Raw genomic sequence first — 20,701 nt, 5'->3', positions numbered from 1 at the left:
AAATGTGTTTGCTTTCACACCACCGTAAAGTCAAAAAAACATTAAGTCTAAACCATCTTCAGTCAGGGATCGTCTGAATATGCAATTTCAATACTGTGTTTTTCTGTGTCAGGAAGAAAATATACCAAATAGTTATCAGTAATTATCTCAGAATTAGAGATGACTTTCTCCTTTAACTTTCTGTATCTTCCTAATTTTTTACAGTAATAATGCAAAGGGGGAGTCTAGAGAAGGTTTTCTTGTTTTTTGTTTTTGTTTTGTAGAGATGGAGTCTCACTACGTTGTCCAGGCTGGTTTCAAACTCCTGGCCACAAGCAATTTTCCTATCTCAGCTTCCCAAAAGCTGGGCTAACAGGCATGAGCCACCGCACCTAACCAAGGAGGAGCATATTTTTTAAGCAACAGCCATTGGCACTTTAGATTCAGCCCCCAACCCAGCACTGTGGCCTGTCATCCTTAAAGCTGTCCTAGACATCGGGCCTGTGGAGCTCCCAGGAGTGGTCACTTTGGTGTATAAGCTGCCTGGGGCCATCATGAAATGATTCTCTTCCCTCAGATTCTCAAAGGTCAGAGGACCCAGGAGCAAGCAAGGAGATTCTACCATGTTCAGAAGCAGAAAAGTTACTTTTGGCCACGGCAGAATCATATAAAAGTTAGTTTCTGTTTACAAAGAGGGGGGTGAGGCGCCAGGAAGAGCCTCTGCCAGCCAATGTGGATATATTTTGATCCTTCAAATATACTACACATTAAAATGTCTCTACCCTAAGGCATTGACAGGGCCAGAAAATAAAATGTTTTATCAGTCAACTGGCGTCAAGGCAAATCTAATGACAATTTGCTCCTTGAAATCTACACAAAAGGCTTTTAAAACGAGTTTATACCTAAAATCCTCCTCACTCATGATCAGATGTATTTTAACAATCAGTTAACAAAGTATATGCAAAATGATGACAATTACCTCTTCCTTTTCATGTAGCATAATATGCGCTTTGAGACTAGCCACTCTGGAGAATTTCTTGTTACACACAGGGCAGGTAGGATCTTCCCCGCTGTGAGTGCATTTATGAAGTGTCAGGTTGAATTCAACATTAAATGTTTGGGGGCACTGGTCACATCGATGTGGCTATTTGGAGAGAAAAGTGAAGAAGCCACTGAAATACAATCTTTTCACAGATGCTTGTTCAATAAATGTTATGAAAATATTAACAAGTACCATAATGTACAGACAATCTACAGAAACTTCTGAAGTCTCCTCTGGCCCTTAAGTCAATAAATCCAAAATAAACACAGTCAAGCACCTGATAGAATTATTGAAAGGATTATAAGGATGAAAACACATACATACGCATAGGAAATATTTCTAGTAAGAAATGCTGTATATAAGCTGTTTTCTTTCAATGAGTGTAAGTGTTTGACAATGAAACACCTTTCAAAGATAACCTTTAAAACATGTTATTAAAACATACTTTTGTGCCCAGGCACAGCGGCTCACGCCTGTAATCCCAGCACTTTGGGAGGCCGAGGCGGGCAGACCACTTGAGCTTAAGAGTTCGAGACCAGCCTGGCCAACATGGTGAAACCTCATCTCTACCAAAAATACAAAAATTAGCCAGGTATGGTGGCGGGCACCTGTAGTCCCAGCTACTTGGGAGGCTGAGGCAAGAGAATCACTTGAACCTGGGAGGCCAAGGTTGCACCACTGCACTCCAGCCTGGGCAACAGGGCAAGACTCTGTCTCAAAAAAAAAAAAAAAAAGCTTCTTTCTCCATGTGTTTGCATGACATGGGTTTGTGTTGAATGTCTAAATATGCATGCTTACATTTGCCGTTTGTAAGGGTGTATGGATACCGGTGTTAAATGAACACACAGAGAAAGAAACATATTCTAATAATGTATTCTCAGTGTTTGCTTCCAAACATTTTCTCTGTCAAACTCTTCTAATTCATTGAAATAATAGAGTTTATGATGAATCGTTTAAAAAAAAAAAACTGCATATAAATGTATTGGATTGTAATCTGAAAAATTTCAACTCATTAAGTTGGATTTTTCCCATTTCTGACCAACTCCACTATTATAAACAAAATCACTGCAAGCAGGCTGGGGGCGGTGGCTCACGCCTATAATCCCAGCACTTTGGGAGGCCAAGGTGGGTGGATCACCCTGAGGTCAGGAGTTTGAGACCAATCTGGCCAACATGGCGAAAGCCCGTCTACTAAAAATACAAAAATGAGCCAGGTGTGGTGGCATGTGCCTGTAATCCCAGCTACTCGGGAAGCTGAGGCAGGAGAATCGCTTGAACCTGGGAGGAGGAGGTTGCAGTGAGCCAAGATGGTGCCACTCTCCAGTCCAGGCAACAGAGTGAAACTCCATCTCAAAAAAAAAAAAAAAAAAAAAAAAAAAAAAAAAAAAAACACTTCAAGTAAAATAATCATACAAAATTTTACTAGATTTTAACAGAGTTGCTTATCTAGGTCTAAGATTTTCCCAAAATGGAAGGTATTCTTCTATTCAATTGTAAAAAGATAATCACTGGTATTTCTCTCTGAAGTGACAAGATCCTAATGAGGAATAAGTCAGTATCTTCAGATTGTCAAACCTGAGAAAATAATACTGGTGCATACTGGTATATTATATTTATATATTATCATAGCTATAGCAGCACCATTTGTGCTGAAAGTCAAGCCTGAGATGGTCATATCCCGTTCTCTAAAGGAGGTCCCTGGTGTTTTTCTGGTCTCAAATGGCTCACTAGCCTACATGCTCCTACCTAGAGAAAAGTTGACAATCACTTTTTTAATTATAGTTTTAACTGCCACTTTCCATCTATCAGGCAAATCATTCCATTAAGGCACTAAAATTCTTGACATATCCCACAAGAGGTACTGCAAAAAAGAGTTCAAATTTCTATTTAAGATAGTATTTAATATTTGCTCCCTCCTGAAATACAACCTAAAACATCTATAATACCATTTTTAAATGCAAGATCACTTAAAGACAAAACTCTCCATTGGAGAAAAATACTTCCAAACACACCACTTCTATGTTCAGTCATACAGGAAATTGAAACTACTTTTAAAAAGTCGTATTTTGTAAATAATTATTTGTCCACAAATAAATAACTTCAATATACAAATTCACCAGGACAAGCTCTCACTCTCTCATCTTATCAAATAAATTCTAACTTTTAAAAAGGCCAAAAGATGTCTTTGTACAACATAAAATGTTCTACTATTTAGGAACCGAAATTAAAAGTTTTGATTTTACGTGTTCATTTTTACAGCACCTCCAGTTTCAACGCTCACATTCCTGACGCCGCCTTTGAAAATACATACCTTGTCATTTTGCTCGTGATCCCTCATGTGGCGTTGAAACTGGGATTCTTTTGGAAAAGATAGTAGACAGATTTCACATTTATGGAAGTTTGGAACTTGATAGGCATAATTAGTGTTCTCCGCATTCAATGTTAAAACTCCATCTATAAAATTGCATAAGTATAGACAATAAATACCAGTTGTTATTCTCATCACATAAATAAAACCAAATTATTGGTTATTGTTTAAAAACAAAATTTTATCAGAGATTTATGAGAGATTTTGATGAAATTAATGATATACTGAATTTTTTAAATTGACATGTTTTAAAGTTAGAAATGAGAAACGTTGAGATGACTAAGATGTGGGACAACAGAATTCTAAATCCTTATTGGTGGGCTTTTCAGAAGCTTAAACTAAATTCCTGAGGCTTCACAGTCACACACACCAAAACACACAAAAGCCATAATGATGCTTCTTAAACCATGTGAACCTACTGAATAGTGTTTCAAAGTCACTACAAACCACGGACGCATTTCACCTCCAAATCACTTTTAAGATTCTATCAATAATACACATTGTTTCTTAAATCACTCAGTAAACAAAACTCTAGTAGGAATATTAAAGCCTTTAAATGCTAATTCACAAACTCAATGTCTCTCAAACTGCTGTAAAACCAGATTAAGTCAAAAAGAAAAACTGCCACGTGCAGTGGCTCATGCCTTTTATTTCAGCACTTCGGGAAGACAAGGGCAGGAGAATTGTTTGAAGCCTGGAGTTCAAGATCAGCCTGAGCAACACAGTGAGACTCCATCTCTACTAAAATTAGCTAGGCATGGCGGCACGTACCTGTAGTCCTGCCTATTCGGGAGGCTAAGGGGGAAGGATCTCTGGAGACCAAGAGTTTCAAGCTGTAGTGACCTATGATCGCACCACTGCACCCCAGCCTGGGCCACAGAGCAAGACCCTGTCTCTTAAAAATAAAACTTTTGGGGCCGGGCGCGGTGGCTCAAGCCTGTAATCCCAGCACTTTGGGAGGCCGAGATGGGCGGATCACGAGGTCAGGAGATCGAGACCATCCTGGCTAACACCGTGAAACCCCGTCTCTACTAAAAAATACAAAAAACTAGCCGGGCGAGGTGGCTGGCGCCTGTAGTCCCAGCTACTCGGGAGGCTGAGGCAGGAGAATGGCGTAAACCCGGGAGGCGGAGCTTGCAGTGAGCTGAGATCCGGCCACTGCACTCCAGCCCGGGCGACAGAGCGAGACTCCGTCTCAAAAAAAATAAATAAATAAAAAATAAAAAATAAAACTTTTGCTCTCTCATATATAGACATGGCTTAGGAGGTTCAGGAAGACAAGAGATTGCAATGCCTCAGACAATCCTCAATTGTTACAAAGAGTTTCTATAAACCCACCCAGGTAAAGTGCTTTTAACTTAAAAGTATTTTCGGCCAGACGGGTTGGCTCACGCCTGTAATCCCAGCACTTTGAGAGGCCGAGGCGGGCGGATCACGAGGTCAGGAGATTGAGACCATCCTACCATCCTGGCTAACAAGGTGAAACCCGGTCTCTACTAAAAATACAAAAAATTAGCTGGGCATGGTGGTGGGCACCTGGTTCCAGCTACTTGGGAGGCCGAGGCAGGAGAATGGTGTGAACCCGGGAGGCGGAGCTTGCAGTGAGCCGAGATCACGCCACTGCACTCCAGCCTGGGGGACAGAGCAAGACTCCATCTCAAAAAAAAAAAAACAAAAAACATATTTTCAAGTAAGACCACATATGACAAATAACATACCATAGGATAATCACAAAACTCATCTAAAATGCCATAAAGATGCCCTAAATCTTTACAATTTTTTAAAATAAATATACTTCAAGTATTATAATTTGGATATAAATATGTAATATACCTTGCTATGTGAAGACCAGAAATATATTGCACACAGCTACTTGTATCAAATTTGATCCAAAAATATTAGACTTCAGAAATTTGGCAGTAGAGTACGGGGTAAGCCGAAGAACCAAGTAGCTCAGGAACGCCCTTTGTTCTTACGTGTCTGTGTGGTAAACACAGGCACTCAAAATGTTCTACAGACCTTGAAATCTTTGTTTTGAGAAAACAGCCTGCAGTTCCCATTTCTGCCAAAAGTCTCCTGACAGAAGGTTGAATCTGCCTTGTAGCAAGGACCTGGAGATTCCAAAGGACAGGAGGTAGGTGAAGCCCACGTGGGAGGGGCACAGAGACAGGGTGGAGGAAGTCAGCAACAGCTGCAAACATTATTCTGGCAGAACCTTGAGAAAAGGCAAATTCTGGCTTCAAGAAAGACAATGCAATTCAAAAGACTGAAATTTCATACATAAAAAGTGAGTCTACTAAGAAAATGATATGCATAATTTTTATTCCATTTATTCTTAACTATATTCACATCCTGTTCAAAGACCATACTTTCAAAATTTCTGCCCTAAAACTAATAGTAAATGTTTTATGACTTCCCAGGCCCAAATAAAATGATTGTTGGGGCCGGGCATGTTGGCTCACGCCTGTAAGCCCAACACATTGGGAGGCCGAGGCAGGTGGATCACGAGGTCAGCAGATCAAGACCATCCTGGCTAACATGGTGAAACCCCATCTCTACTAAAAATACAAAAAAAAAAAAAACAATTAGCCGGGGGTGGTGGCGCCTGTAGTCCCAGCTACTCAGGAGGCTGAGGCAGGAGAAAGGCATGAACCCGGGAGGCAGAGCTTGCAGTGAGCTGAGATTGTACCACTGCACTCCAGCCTGGGTGACAGAGCGAGACCTCGTCTCAAATAAAAATTAATAAATAAAAATAAAATTAAATAAAATAAAATGATTATTGGGACCATAGCAATTGATACACAATTCCCTTGGAAAACTGTGTAATATGGTAAGAAATAGTTTCGAGGTTAGGAAGAGACAAATAAAATGTCTGTTGAAAATTGGATTTTAAGAACACAGTTACAAGTGTTTTAACCTAAAGGCTGAGTACATTAATAAAAGAGTTCCTCAACTTAATTTCTGAAATGCAAAATTAAAAAGCTATCTCAGGACGATGAAACAATTTTCACAGCCTCTATGTTGAAAGTACTTAATATGTTGACCAAAAATGAGAAGGAATTAACTGAAATTGATAGATAAAACCCTAGCAGACACGAACTATACATTTAAAATTGAAAAATGATGTTGAGTGAGGCACAGTGGTTCATGCCTGTAATTATTCCAGCACTTGGGAGCCTGAGGTGGGTGGATCACCAGATGTCAGGAGTTTGAGACCAGCCTGGCAACACGGTAATACCCCCTCTCTGCGAAAAATACAAAAAGTAGCCAGGCTTGATGGCACATGTCTGTAATCCCAGCTACTAGGGAGGCTGAGGCAGGAGAATCGCTTGAACCCAGGAGGCAGAGGTTGCAGTGAGCTGAGATTGCGCCACTGCACTTCAGCCTGGGCAACAGAGGGAGGCTCTATCTCAAAAAGAAAAAAAGAAAGAAAGAAAAATGATGTTGATTTACTTATGAATTAAGATTTTTCCAGAAAAAGAGTTATCTTAAGAAGCAAGACTTTGCTCCTTAACAAACTCAAAAAATAATAATTTCAGTGAGTCTCTTCTTCCAAACAGTGATATAACACAATATTAATTTGGTTCAGACACAAACTTAAAACAATAATTCAAATTAAAATATGACTGGAAAATTGTTTAAAAACAACAACATGGTTTTAGTTTCCACACTGAGCATAATTTTGAAACCCAATGGCGGTCTAGACTCTCGCTCTGCCTAGGGGCACACCTTTGTACAGGGAGCCGGTTCCCTTCGCTCTGCGGAGGCACCTTCCACCCTGACACCTTCCTGCCAGGACGTGGTGGCCTCCACTGTCCCCACTTCGCTTGCTTTCCTTCTGCTCAGAGTCAGCCATTCCTGGGCAATGTCCCAGACCTCAAATAACACCTTTGGTCCATCATGCCTTCAAGTTCATTCAAATTTCTGGTCCCCAGAGTATCTGTTGTTCAGAAAGAGGTCTATTAAATTAATGCATCCTGGCTGGGCATGGTGGCTCATGCCTGTAATACCAGCACTTTGGAAGACCAGAGGCAGAAGAACTGCTTAAGGCCAGTTTGAGACCACTCTGGGCAATATAGCGAGACTCTGTCTCTATTTTTTAAAAAGAGACAGAGTCTCTTTAATTAATGAATCCTTCAATAAGGGCTTTTAACTGAGAGGAGCCCCAGCTAGGCTGCAGGAGACTGTGGACCCTGCTGGAACAGCATAACCACACCTGCACATATGCACACATGTCTCTACACACCTCCGTTGTGCAGGGGTCTCTGCAGCCACAGAGATCATCAAATCCATTAGGGGACCAGTGATCAAAGAAAGATGTGATCAAATGAATGACCGCCTCTTCATGGAGATGGCCTTCTGGGGGATAGCTGCATTTTTTTTTTTTTTTTTTAAGACAGAGTCTCGCTCTGTTGCCCAGGCTGGAGTGCAATGGTGCGATCTCCACTCACTGCAACCTTCACCTCCCGGGTTCAAGTGATTCTCCTGCCTCAGCGTCCCAAGTAGCTGGGATTACAGGTGTGCGCCACCACGCCTGGCTAATTTTTGTATTTTTACTAGAGACGGGCTTTCACCATGTTGGTCAGGCTGGTCTCGATCTCCTGACCTCGTGATCCACCTGCTTCTGCCTCCCAAAGTGCTGGGATTACAGGTATGAGCCACCGTGCCCAGCCCCAGCTGCATTTTTTTAAAAGGCAGCTACAAGAAGGACTTGAGGTTTTTAGCAGGAGACATTCCTAATGCCTCCCAAGTCAGAATACGTATTCTCTGCCACTCCTGCACAAACACACATACCAAAATACGCATAAAACTGCCTGCGTTTAACTGTTATCAAATCCAAGATCTAGAACAGTACTTTTCAGCTCTGTGTTTCTGCCCCCTAAGAAGACAGAGGGTAGGTCACTGTAAGAGTTCACTGTACACAGGGGATGCATATGTAGAATTCCAAGGCAGTTTACCCACACAGCCACCTCACACATAAAAATATGACCAATGTTCACTTTATTCACCCTTTCTGCTACCAAGAACTTTAAACTATCAAAATTAAACAAAAACGGATTGCACAATGAGCAGCTTTGTTTGCCTTAAGTAGAGACTAGTTTCAAAATCAGTTCAAGTTTTTACATAAATATTCTAAACAGAATAACAGCCGTCTACCACCCCCAAAATAAGAAAGCCTATCTCAGAGTTGTGCGGAATAAATAAGACAATGTTTCCTGTAGCTACTGGGACAAGGGCCTGCCAATAACTTAGGACCAGGGCCATCTCTTTATTCAATGCCCTACCCATCACTCCATAATCCTGCTATTCCATGACTGTTCAGGCCTGGTTTGTCATGACTTGGAACTAGATAAGCTACCTTAAAAATTGCTCTTCTACCCCGATCAGGCCCAGCAATCAGGCTGACCAGCTAAATCTTACGGGCAAAGTTCTTTTATGCCCCGCTTAGAGACCCTACATTAATCTATAGAAAATGTCTATTTACTGTATGTTGAGTTCCAACAAACTGACTGCACTTACAGCATTCCATGGATTTAACACAGATTGGCCTCTTATGACAAACTCTTCAGCAGTGTGCATTTAAAATCTCAGTTATCCATAAATCTTGATGACTGTATTTCATATTAAAATGAGAGATATAACAGTTTCAGTTTCTGAGTACTTTCTAAAATAACTGAGCTAACCCCCAAGCTTTTTGTTTTTGTTTTTACATTTTTAATAAAAATCGTTCTAAAATATGGTTGATCTTCCTCACTCTGCTCTCAGTGTGCACCACCCTCAGAACCCTACTCCGTCATCCCCTGTTCCTCCAAGACAACAGCCCTCTGGCCAGGCATGCACACTGCTCCCACACTCTCATCCTGAGACCAGATGCTGTCATCACAAGTACGCCTGGAACACCTGACAGGCATCAGGCCACTCCAAATTGCTATCACTTTAGGTCATCTCTACCATCCTTTCTCTACTTTTCCTTTTTTTTTGAGATGGAGTCTCACTCTGTCACCCAGGCTGCAGTTGAGTGGTGCGATCTCCACTCACTGCAACCTCCGCCTCCCAAGTTCAAGCAATTCTCCTGCCTCAGTCTCTGGAGTAGCTGGGATTACAGGCCTGTGCCACCATGCCTGGCTAATTTTTGCATTTTTAGTAGAGACAGGGTTTCACCACATTGGTTAGGCTGGTCTCAAACTCCTGATGCTGCCTTGGCCTCCCAAAGTGCTGGGATTACAGGCGTGAGACACTGTGCCCGAACTCTTCTTTAATTTAAAACTCCCTTCTACCTTCTTCCCTGTGATGGGATTACAAGCGTGAGCCACTGCGCCTGGTCTCTTCTTTACTTTTTCTTTTTCTTTTTTTTTTTGAGACGCAGTCTCCCTCTGCAGCCCAGGCTGAAGTGCAGTGGCACAATCTTGGCTCACTGCAACCTCCACTTCCCAGGTTCAAGTGATTCTCCTGCCTCAGCCTCCTGAGTAGCTGGGACTACAGGCACACGCCACCACGCTGGGCTAATTTTTGTATTTTTAGTAGAGACAGGGTTTCACCGTGTTAGTCAGAATGGTCTCGAAGTCCTGACCTCCTGATCCGCCCACTTCTGCCTCCCAAAGTGCTGGGATTACAGGAGTTAGTCACTGTGCCTGGCCTCTTCTTTTATTTAAAAGTCCCTTCTACTTTCTTCCCTGTTTCTACTGTTTCTCCCATATTTGTCAGCGTTCAGGTTTTAACACAGTTGGACTTTATCAGGTAAAACTCTGAAGTGTTTGGATCCTGGAACCCTTTCTGCTTCACAAAGCCTGGCATGTAATGTGTACCTAACAAATACACGTTAATCTAGAGATAGATTGGGGCTAATGGCTTTTTTTTTTTTTAACCTCTTCCCAGTTGTCTGAAGTTCCCAAAACCAATTTATCTGATTCTCACCTTTCAGTCTCACTGGCTCATGCCCTCCACCTCAAAACTGCCTACATTAGATTTAATTTTTCCAGCTTGTTAGGTACCTTTTGACTATTCTTATTTTATACACACATACCTGGGCCATGTGGTGTTCCCAGAAGCTGGCTGAAATAAGTCTGCATTATTTTCTTTGTAGAGTCCCTCAGAAAGCCAAATGCTCAGACTGGGTAACAGCACCAGCCACAGGCACCTGCTTTCTTCCAAGAAGGAGCACTCACCTGTCACTCAAAAGCAACTGCACTGAGAAGTAGGGAGAACCAGAGAAGACTCCTGCCCTTTCTGAATTTTACCAATTATCTATTCAAATGTATTTACCCATAAGTGGGTACTCAAATGGAAATGAAATGTAACTCATATGGAAAATTCATCCCTAACCTGCATTCAACAGGAAAAGTAATACGTTCTGAATAGCATCACTTCTTTTTTTTTTTTCTTTTTTTTTTTTGAGACGGAGTTTCACTCTTGTTGCCTAGGCTGGAGTCTGGAGTGCAACGGCTGTGATCTCTGCTCACCACAACCTCCGCCTCCCGGGTTCAACCAATTCTCCTGCCTCAGCCTCCCGAGTAGCTGGGATTACAGGTATGTGCCACCACACCTGGCTAATTTTGTATTTTTAGTACAGATGGGGTTTCTCTATGTTGCTCAGGCTGGTCTCGAACTCCCGACCTCAGGTGATCCGCCAACCTCGGCCTCCCAAAATGCTGGGATTACAGGCATGAGCCACTGCACCCGGCCTGTATCCCTCATTTTTTAAAGAAACATCAACTCCCTTTGAAATACTTGCTTAACTACCTATAAATTTGTATTTCTAAAGAAAGACTACAAGCTTGGGTAGATGTATGTTCAGGCACTACACACACATTACCCAAATTGAACAAAACCACAGCATATTAAATAATAACAAAATAACACCTCAAGTGCCTATAGTCTCACTTTAACCAGAACTCTAAGAATTCTAGGCTCAGGACCTGAAAGTAGCAGGGCCTTTCTGAAAATGATCCAGCAGCATATTGCAAAGTAGAGCGCTTCCGTTGACAATGCAAAAAACTAATTTTCTATATATAGCATAATTTCTTGTTTTGTTTGCTGTCATTATTCTGTTTTCACCTCTACAAACATACAATTTGTGTGAACATCAAAACAATACACATATTAACTTTTAGATCAAGTAGGGCTAAAAAGCACCACAGAGAACTGTGGAGAGTCCATTCTGAGATTCTGTCCCCATTCTCAATAAAACATGCATCTTGAAAGGTGGGTATCTGTACATCAAAATATGGATACACGGCAGAGACTGGGAAGACACTGATAAATACAGCACTTGGAGCCAGACGACTTGAGGGTGAGTCTCATTCCTGCCAAGTTATGAGCTGTGAGTCTCCAGCAAGCCGAAGAAACTCTCTCAGCCTGGCTTGCAGGGAGCCGAGATCGCGCCACTGCACTCCAGCCTGGGCAACAGAGCGGGACTCCGTCTCAAAAAAAAAAAAAAAAAAAAAAAAGAAACTCTCTCAGCCTGATTCTTCACCCAAAGATAAGGATAATGATTTCTGTCCTACCTACTCACAGGGTTGTTAAGATCCAAGTTATATCATAACTGTGAAATAACTTTTAAAATACTTTTGAAGGTGCACACCCATCAGATGGCTACAATTAAAAAGACAGACAATACCACAGATTGATGAGGAGATGAAGTAACTGGAAATCTCATATACCACCAGAGAGCATGAAAACTGCTATAGCCACTCGTGAAAACTACTTAGCAGCATCAACTAAAGCTAAATACATGCATAACTTATAATCCAGCAGTTCCACTCCTAGGTATATCTCCAACAGAAATGTGTGTGTGCACCAAAAAGCCATGTTTAAAACATTCACAGTAGCCCAATTTATAACAGCAGCAACAAAAAACAACACAAATGCCCTCCAACAACAGAATGGGCAAATATGTTGCAGCAGATTTTATGATGGAATACTAACAAACAGTGAGAATGAGCAAACTTCTGCTCTACACAAAAACATGGATGAATCTCACATTTTTACCAAAAGAAGCCAGATGTAAGAAAACAATTTGTATGGTTTCATTTTATTTCAAAAGTTCAACAAACAGGCAAAACTAACCTATGTTGTTAGAAATCAGGAAAGTGGCTAGTCGCAATGAGGAGGGTCCTTATTGGGATGGAGCACAATTAAGATTTCTTAGGGTGCCACTGTCTTCTTTTTTTTTTTTTTAAGATGGAGTCTCGCTCTGTCGCCCAGGCTGGAGTGCAGTGACACGATCTCGGCTCACTGCAAGCTCCGCCTCCCGGGTTCACGCCATTCTCCTGCCTCAGCCTCCCGAGTAGGTGGGACTACAGGCCCCCGCCACCACGCCCAGCTAATTTTTTTGTATTTTTAGTAGAGACGGGGTTTCACCGTGTTAGCCAGGAGGGTCTTGATCTCCTGACCTCATGATCTGCCGTCTCAGCCTCCCAAAGAGCTGGGATTACAGGTGTGAGCCACCATGCCCGGCCAGGTGCCACTGTCTTCTTTCTTAATCTAGGTGCTGACTATGTAAGTGAGTTCTCTTTGCGAAAAATTCCTTGAACCAACCACAATTTCTGTTCTTCTCTGTGTGTTACATATCAATATAGTTTACTCAAAAGTAAAGTGCTATAATACATAACTTTCTTTTCTCTTCCTGTCTTTTCCTCTAGATTGGGGGTCAAGTAACTATGGCCTAGCCTTTTTGGTACACAAAGGTTTGCTGAAACTCAGGCATACAGCAGATCTGAGTGGTTACAACAGAGGCCGTACAACCTACAAAGCCTAAAACATTTACCATCTGACCCTTGCCAAGAAAGAATACTTGCCAACTCCTGCACTAAATTGTAAACTGTGACTCCATCTGGAATCATAGCCATCACGACTGCAATCCCTGAAATTTCCACGACTTTCCACAGATCACAGCACTCCTCCCACCACAGTAAATTCCCTGAGTGATAAAGGCATTAAAGGTTTATATGCACTATGCATTATTTTCCACAGTAAAAAACTCTAATGTTTACTTAACCACAAACTCCCTAAAGATGATAAGGCCCTTTGTCTTAGTTATGGGATAAAAAGACTGGTTGTTCTCCTAAATAATAATTTTATGAAAATTAACACAATGAAGACAGTTGTCTCTTTCTCACTTCTGTGCCCAAGACCAACGTAACTTCACTCCACGTTTGTAACCCATCCACTGAATGTTCTCTGCCAAGCATTTTGAAGCTGATAAATGTGATGATGATGAGTATTTGAGCCTAGTTTGCTGCCCAATGATGCAAAAGTATATATTTTCTAAAAATGTGCAGTGTCTTCTAAGTATGACATGTACCACCAGCAATTTGTGAGGTGGCATTAAGTGACACACAAATAACTAATTCTAATGGCTATCTATTCATCTTAATGTGTCTTGACATAAAGTATCATTGACACATCAAAACAGTATGATATATTGGCAAAAGGACAGAGACACTAGTGAGAGTTCAGAAGTAAACGCATATATTTATCATCCATTGATTTTTGACAAGAAGGCCAGTACCATTCAATGAGGCAAGAACAGTCTCTTCAATAAATAGTTCTAGCCGAAGTGGATATACACAGGTTAAAAAATGAACTCAAAGCCGGGCGTGGTGGCTCAAGCCTGTAATCCCAGCACTTTGGGAGGCTGAGGCGGGTGGATCGACTGACATCAGGAGTTCAAGACCAGCCTGGCCAACATGGCGAAACCCTGTCTCTACTAAAATAACCAAAAATTAGCCGGGCATGGTGGCACACATTTATAATCCCAGCTACTCAAAAGGCTGAGGCAGGAGAATTGCTTGAACCCAGGAGGCAGAGGTTGCAGTGAGCCGAGATTCCACCACTGCACTCCAGTCTGGGCAACAAGAGTGAAACTCTGTCTCAAAAAACTTTAAAAAAAGAAAACAAAAAAAAGAATTCAGACCTTCACCTCATACCATATACAAAAATTAAATCAGATCAAAGACTTCAATTTAAGGACTAAAACTATAAATCTCCTAGAAGAAAAACATAAGGGACAAGCTTCATGACTATGGATTTGGCAACAGTATCTTAAATTTGATACGAAAAGCTACAAATAACCAAAGGAAAAAACATAAATGGCACTCTATTAAAATATAAAACTTTTGTGAACGCTGGGCACGGTGGCTCATGTCTGTAATTCCAGCACTTTAAGAGGCTGAGGGGGGCGGATCACTTGAGGCCAGGAGTTCGAGACCAGCCTGGCCAACATGGGAAAACCCCATCCCTACTAAAAATACAAAAATTAGCCAGGGGTGGTGGCACACGTTTGTAATCCCAGCTACTCCACAAGCTGAGGCAGGAGAATCGCTTGAACCTAGAAGGCAGAGGTTGCTGTGAGCGGAGACTGCACCACTGCACTCCAGCCTGGGCATCAGAGCAAGACTGTGTCTCAAAAAAAACAAATAAATAAATGAAAATAAAACCTTTGTGCATCAAAGGGCACTAGCAAGAAGGAGAAAAGGGTCAGGCATGGTGGCTCACACCTGCAGTCCCAGCTACTTGGGAAGCTAAGGCAGGAGGATAATTTGAGGCCAGGAGTTTAAGGGCAACATAGCAAGATCCTGTCTTTAAAAAATAAAACATAAAAATTTAGCCAGGCATGGTGGTGGGCGCCTGTAATCCCAGCTACTCAGGAGGCTGACGCAGGAGAATCACTTGAACCTGGAAGACAGAGGTTGCTGTGAGCTGAGACTGCACCACTGCACTCCAGTCTGGGCAACAGAGCAAGACTTAGTCTCAAAAAAAAAAAAACAAAAAAAAAATGTACAAATAGCAGGTTAATGAATGGAGAGGTATAAATGGCACTTAAAAATACTTTATTGAGCCAAAAGAAGGCAAGAAAGAAAGGGAAATATAAAATGATGAATCAAGTAGAAAACTATGTCTCAAGGCCGGGCGCGGTGGCTCAAGCCTATAATCCCAGCACTTTGGGAGGCCGAGACGGGCAGATCACGAGGTCAGGAGATCGAGATCATCCTGGCTAACACGGTGAAACCCCGTCTCTACTAAAAATACAAAAAATTAGCCGGGCGAGGTGGCGGGCACCTGTAGTCCCAGCTACTCGGGAGGCTGAGGCAGGAGAATGGCGTGAACCCGGGAGGCGGAGCTTGCAGTGAGCTGAGATCCGGCCACTGCACTCCAGCCTGGGCAACAGAGCAAGTCTCCGTCTCAAAAAAAAAAAAAAAAAAGAAAACTACGTCTCAAAACAGCCTTAAACGTACTTAAAATCAGCATATCAGTTAAAGATAAAGATCATCAGGCCATACTTAGAAAAAGTTAACTATAGGCTGCTTGCAAGAGATACAACTTACATATAAGGATAGAAAGACAAAGTAAAAGAACTGAAAAAGAAATACTGTTAGAACACTAACCAAAGCAGTCATGATGTAAGTGTACCAATATCGAACAAAGGAGGCTTTAAGGCAAAAATCATTACTAGATATAAAGTGTGACTTATTTCATAATGATAAAAGGGTTACTATACCAGGAAAATATAAGATCTTTAAATTTGTATGGTTAAAAATGTAGCTCAAGATATAAAGATTGACAGAATATAAGAATAGACAAATTCACAATCATAGGAGAACTTAATATTTAATACACTTTTCTGAGTAACTGACAGAAAAAAAAGATATATGTTCTTATCAACTGCACATGGAACATTTACCAAATAAAACCACATAACATGAAAAGACCCAAGAAGGTTTCAAATAATTAAGTAATTCAAGGTAAGTTCTCTGACAACAATTCAAGTAAACTAGAAATCAATACCAATGAAGGTAATTTTAAAATTAGGCCACATCTTTTTCAATAACTTATGAGAAATCACTATAGAAATCAGAAAATAATCTTGAACTTACTGAAGACAAGAATAAACCATATCAAAACTTGGTGGATGCAGTTAAAACTGTAGAAATGCCAATAGCCTTAATACTTACAACCTTAAATGTATATATTAGAAAATAAGAAAGGCTGAAAATTAGTTAAGTATCCATATCAAGAAGATGAGAAGAAAAACAAATAAATAAAATAAAATAAAATGTAGGTACAGAACCGGAAGCGGCATGTATGTAGTTCTCTTCCCTTTTGTGGCCATGACTGAAGCAGGAGCAGCCAAAATGAAGTTCAATCCCTTTGTGACTTCTGACCAAAGTAAAAACCACAAAAGGCATTTCAATGCACCTTCCCACATTCACAGGAAGATTTTTGTCTTCCCTTCTTTCCAAAGAGCTGAGAGACAAGTACAATGTTCGATCAATGCCCATCCAAAAGGATGATGTTCAGGTTATACAAGGACACTATAAAGGTCAGCAAACTGGCAAAGTAGTCCAGGTTTACAGGAAGAAATATGTCCTCTACATTGAACGGGTGCAGCGGGAAAAGGCTAATGGCACAACTGTGCATGTAGGCATTCACCCCAGCAAGGTGGTTATCACTAGGCCAAAACTGGACACAGACCGCAAAAAGATCCTTGTACGGAAGGCCACATCTCGCCAAGTAGAAAAGTAAAAGGGCAAATATAAGGAAGAAACAATTGAGTAGATGCAGGAACAAAGTAGTCTTATATACAAGCTTTCGTTAAAACCTGAAATGAAAAAAAAAAAAAAAACCCTAAGGAAAGCAGAAGGAGGCAAATGATAAAGGGAAGAAACTACTGGTATGTAAAACAAACATCTATTAATCAAATTGAAAGTCCAAACTTGGTTCTTTGAGAAGATTGTTAAAAGTGATAAACCCTGTCATGACTAAGAAAAAAACAAGAAAAAGCACAATCTCCATCATCAGAGAAAAGAGGAGGCCATCACTACAGAGCCTACAGTCATAAAAAGATAATGAGAGATACTTACGAATAATGTTCTGTTAATAAATTGTAAAATATTAGATGGGTCTTACAAACAAAACTTACCAAAACTGACACAAAGTAAAATTTTAAACTTCAGTTGTCTCATATATACTAAAGAAATTGAATCTGCAATTTAAAATTTTCCCCAGGCCGGGCGCGGTGGCTCAAGCCTGTAATCCCAGCACTTTGGGAGGCCGAGACGGGCGGATCACAAGGTCAGGAGATCGAGACCATCCTGGCGAACACGGTGAAACCCCATCTCTACTAAAAAAATACAAAAAACTAGCCAGGCGAGGTGGCAGGCGCCTGTAGTCCCAGCTACTCGGGAGGCTGAGGCAGGAGAATGGCGGGAACCCGGGAGGCGGAGGTTGCAGTGAGCTGAGATCTGGCCACTGCACTCCAGCCTGGGCGACAGAGCGAGACTCCATCCCAAAAAAAAAAAAAAAAAAAAAAAAAATTTTCCCCAAAAGGCCTAGGCATGGTGGCTCATGCCTGTAATCCCAGCACTTTGGGAGGCCAAGGTGAGAGGACTGCCTGAGCCCAGGAGTTTTCAAGACAAGCCTAGACAACGTGACAAGACCTCATGTCTATTTTTTTACATTATTTTAAAAATTAAAAATACAAAATTTCCCCAAAGAAATCTCAAAGACCAGATGATTCTAACGGGGAATTCTACCAAAGATTTAAAAACAATATAATGCCAGCCTTATTATAAACTCTTACAGAGAAAAGAAAATAAAGGAAGACTTTCCAACCTATTTTATGAAGCCAGGAAAATACTGATATCAAAACTTGAGAATGGCAATATAAAAAAATAAAACTGTAGTCCAATGTGGCTCATAAACACAGATACAGAAAGCATAAAGTATGTACAAATCAAATCCAGATATACAAAAGAGAATAACATCACAACAAGTTTGCTTGTATCCCAGGGATACAAGTTTGACTTACCATTAGAAAAATCAACATTTTCCACCCTATCAACAAAATATAAGAGAAGAATCACATGATCACCACAATAAATACAAAACAAACATGATAAAATTCAAGACCCATTCATGATAAAAAACACTTAGCAAAACAGAAATAAAACTTATGTAATCTGATAATATCTACCTCCACCCCCCCCCCCAAAAAAGCCCACAACAAGCACCCTAGTTAATAATATAATTTTCCTCCTGCACAGTTGGGAACAAGTCAAGAGTGTCCCTTATTCACCATATTCATCCGCCATTATAGAAGAGGTCCTGGCCAGTACAATGAGCCAGAAAAATAGTAACGGAAGTGACGAAAATTAGAAATGAAGAAATAAAACTGTCAATATTTACAAACATGATTATAGAAAGAATTCCAAAAGAGTCTACAAACTATCACAAATAATAAGTATGTAAAAGGCTTTCAATACAATATCAATTTTTAAAATCCAATTGTATTTCTATAAACAAGCAACATACAGAAAATGAAATTTTTAAAATACCATCAACAATAGTTTCAGGAAATATCAAATATCTAGGAGTAAATTTAACAATATTTGTATAAGTCCTCTATCTTGAAGTCCCAAAACATGACTGAGATGATAACGAGGAAAGAAATGATTGGAGAGATTGTGTTTAGATTCAAAGACGCAAGACTGTAAAGACATTAGCTCCACCCATGTTATCTATATAGTCAATATAATGTGATCAAGATCCCAGCAAGTTTTTTTTATGAAAATTTATATGCTTATTCAAAAAGCTACATGAAATTGAAAAGTACCAACAATTGTCAAGATGATTGCAAAAATTAAAAACTAAATGGAGGACTTACATTTCCCATACTAGATACCAAGACTCAGAATAGCATAATTAAGACAGTGTGAAATTGACTAGCCAGGAACAAAAAAAACAATGGAAAAGAATCAAGTACAGAACAATTCTTCGCCTGATTTGCAACCACATAAAAAGACAAAAATGGTATTTCCAACAAATACTGCAGATTAATTGGATAACTATATGTAAAAAAAAAAAAAAAAAAAAAAAAAATCCTGCCCTTTCCCTCTTCAAATCACATTCAGATGAAGTGTCAATCTAAGGTGAGACATATGGCTGGGTGCAGCAGTTCACACCTGTAATTTCAGCACTTTGGAAGGCCAAGGTGGGCGGACCACTTGAGGCCAGGAGTTGGAGGCCAGCCTGGCCAACATGGTGAAACCCCATGCCTACTGAAAATACAAAAAATTAGCCAAGTGCGGTGGTACGCACCTGTAATCTGAGCTACTCAGGAGGTTGAGGTACAAGAATCACTTGAACCCAGGAAGCAGAGGTTGCAGTGAGCCAAGATCACACCGCTGCACTCGAGCCTGGGCGACAGAGCAAGACCCCCTCTCAAAAAAATAAAATAAAGATGTAAAACAATAAAGCCTCTAGATGAAAACATAGGAAAATATTATAGTTGTCAAATATTATTTAAATAGATCCAAAAAGTACTAAAGGACTGACAAACTGGTATTAAGAACTTGTTTAATTGATTAGAGCGTATCTTTAAAAGAGTGAATAGGAGACTACAAAAAACTCATCCAGAGTATATAAAGAACTCTTATACATCAGTAATAAAACGGCATACAGCCCTTCACCAAAGAAGATACACAGATGGCAAATAAGCCTATGAGAAGATGCTCAACATCATATGTTGAAAATTATGTTGTTGAAATATTATCATATTGTTGAAAACACATGATGGAAATTGCAAATTAAAATGAGATATCCAGTACACTCGTAACAGAATGGCTAAAATCCAAAAAACTAATTAATCCCAAATGCTGATTAGGATGTACAAGAGAAAGTCTCATTCATTCCTGGTGAGAATACAAAATGGTACAACCACTTTGGAAAACAGCTTGGCAGCCTGTTAGAAAAAACTACATAGTTTTCCCATACAATTCAGCAGCCACAGTCCCCGAGATTTACCCCAGTGACTTGAGAACTTACATCCAACACTAAAGAGCACACAAATATTTACAGCAACTTTACTCATATTGCTAAAAACTGGAAGCAACCAAGATGTTCTTCAAAATGTAAGTGGATAAATGTGATACATCCATACAGTGGAATATTATTCAGCAACAAAATGAAATACCTATCAAGCCTTGAAAAGACATGGAGGAATGCAAATGAATGTTGCTTACTCAAAACCAACCTGAAAGGTTGCATACTGAATGCTTCCAACTATGTGACATTCTGGGGAAGGCAAAACTGTAAGGACAATAAAAATATCAGTGCTTGCCATTGATCGGGGAAGGGATGGATGAATAGATAGAGCAAAGGGCAGTGAAACTATTCCGTATGACACTGTACGGCAGATATGCATTTGTCCAACCCATGGAATGCACAACACAGAAAATATATCCTAATGCAAACGATGGGCTTTAGTTAATAACAATGTATCAACATTGGCTAAACTTATTACACTAATGCAA

At 40.4% G+C, this 20,701-nt stretch overlaps 1 protein-coding gene across 3 annotated transcripts in view; it reads right to left on the bottom strand.

The window, feature by feature from the left end:
• The window catches only part of ZNF236 (zinc finger protein 236), a 146,736-nt gene that overhangs the window by 117,485 nt on the left and 8,550 nt on the right, over positions 1–20,701 (bottom strand). For all 3 annotated transcript variants that reach the window (XM_030925730.1, XM_030925732.1, XM_030925731.1), the window contains exons 2-3: positions 3,333–3,475; positions 959–1,123 (exon numbers count right to left, since the gene is read on the bottom strand). In XM_030925730.1, the coding sequence (XP_030781590.1) occupies positions 959–1,123; positions 3,333–3,475 (308 nt within the window). The remainder of the gene's footprint in view (positions 1–958; positions 1,124–3,332; positions 3,476–20,701) is intronic.

This window comes from Rhinopithecus roxellana, chromosome 21, assembly GCF_007565055.1.
Source record: "Rhinopithecus roxellana isolate Shanxi Qingling chromosome 21, ASM756505v1, whole genome shotgun sequence".
Lineage (NCBI taxonomy): Eukaryota > Metazoa > Chordata > Mammalia > Primates > Cercopithecidae > Rhinopithecus > Rhinopithecus roxellana.
Note: the sequence above shows the minus strand (reverse complement) of the source record. Positions and strands in the feature narration are given on the sequence as shown.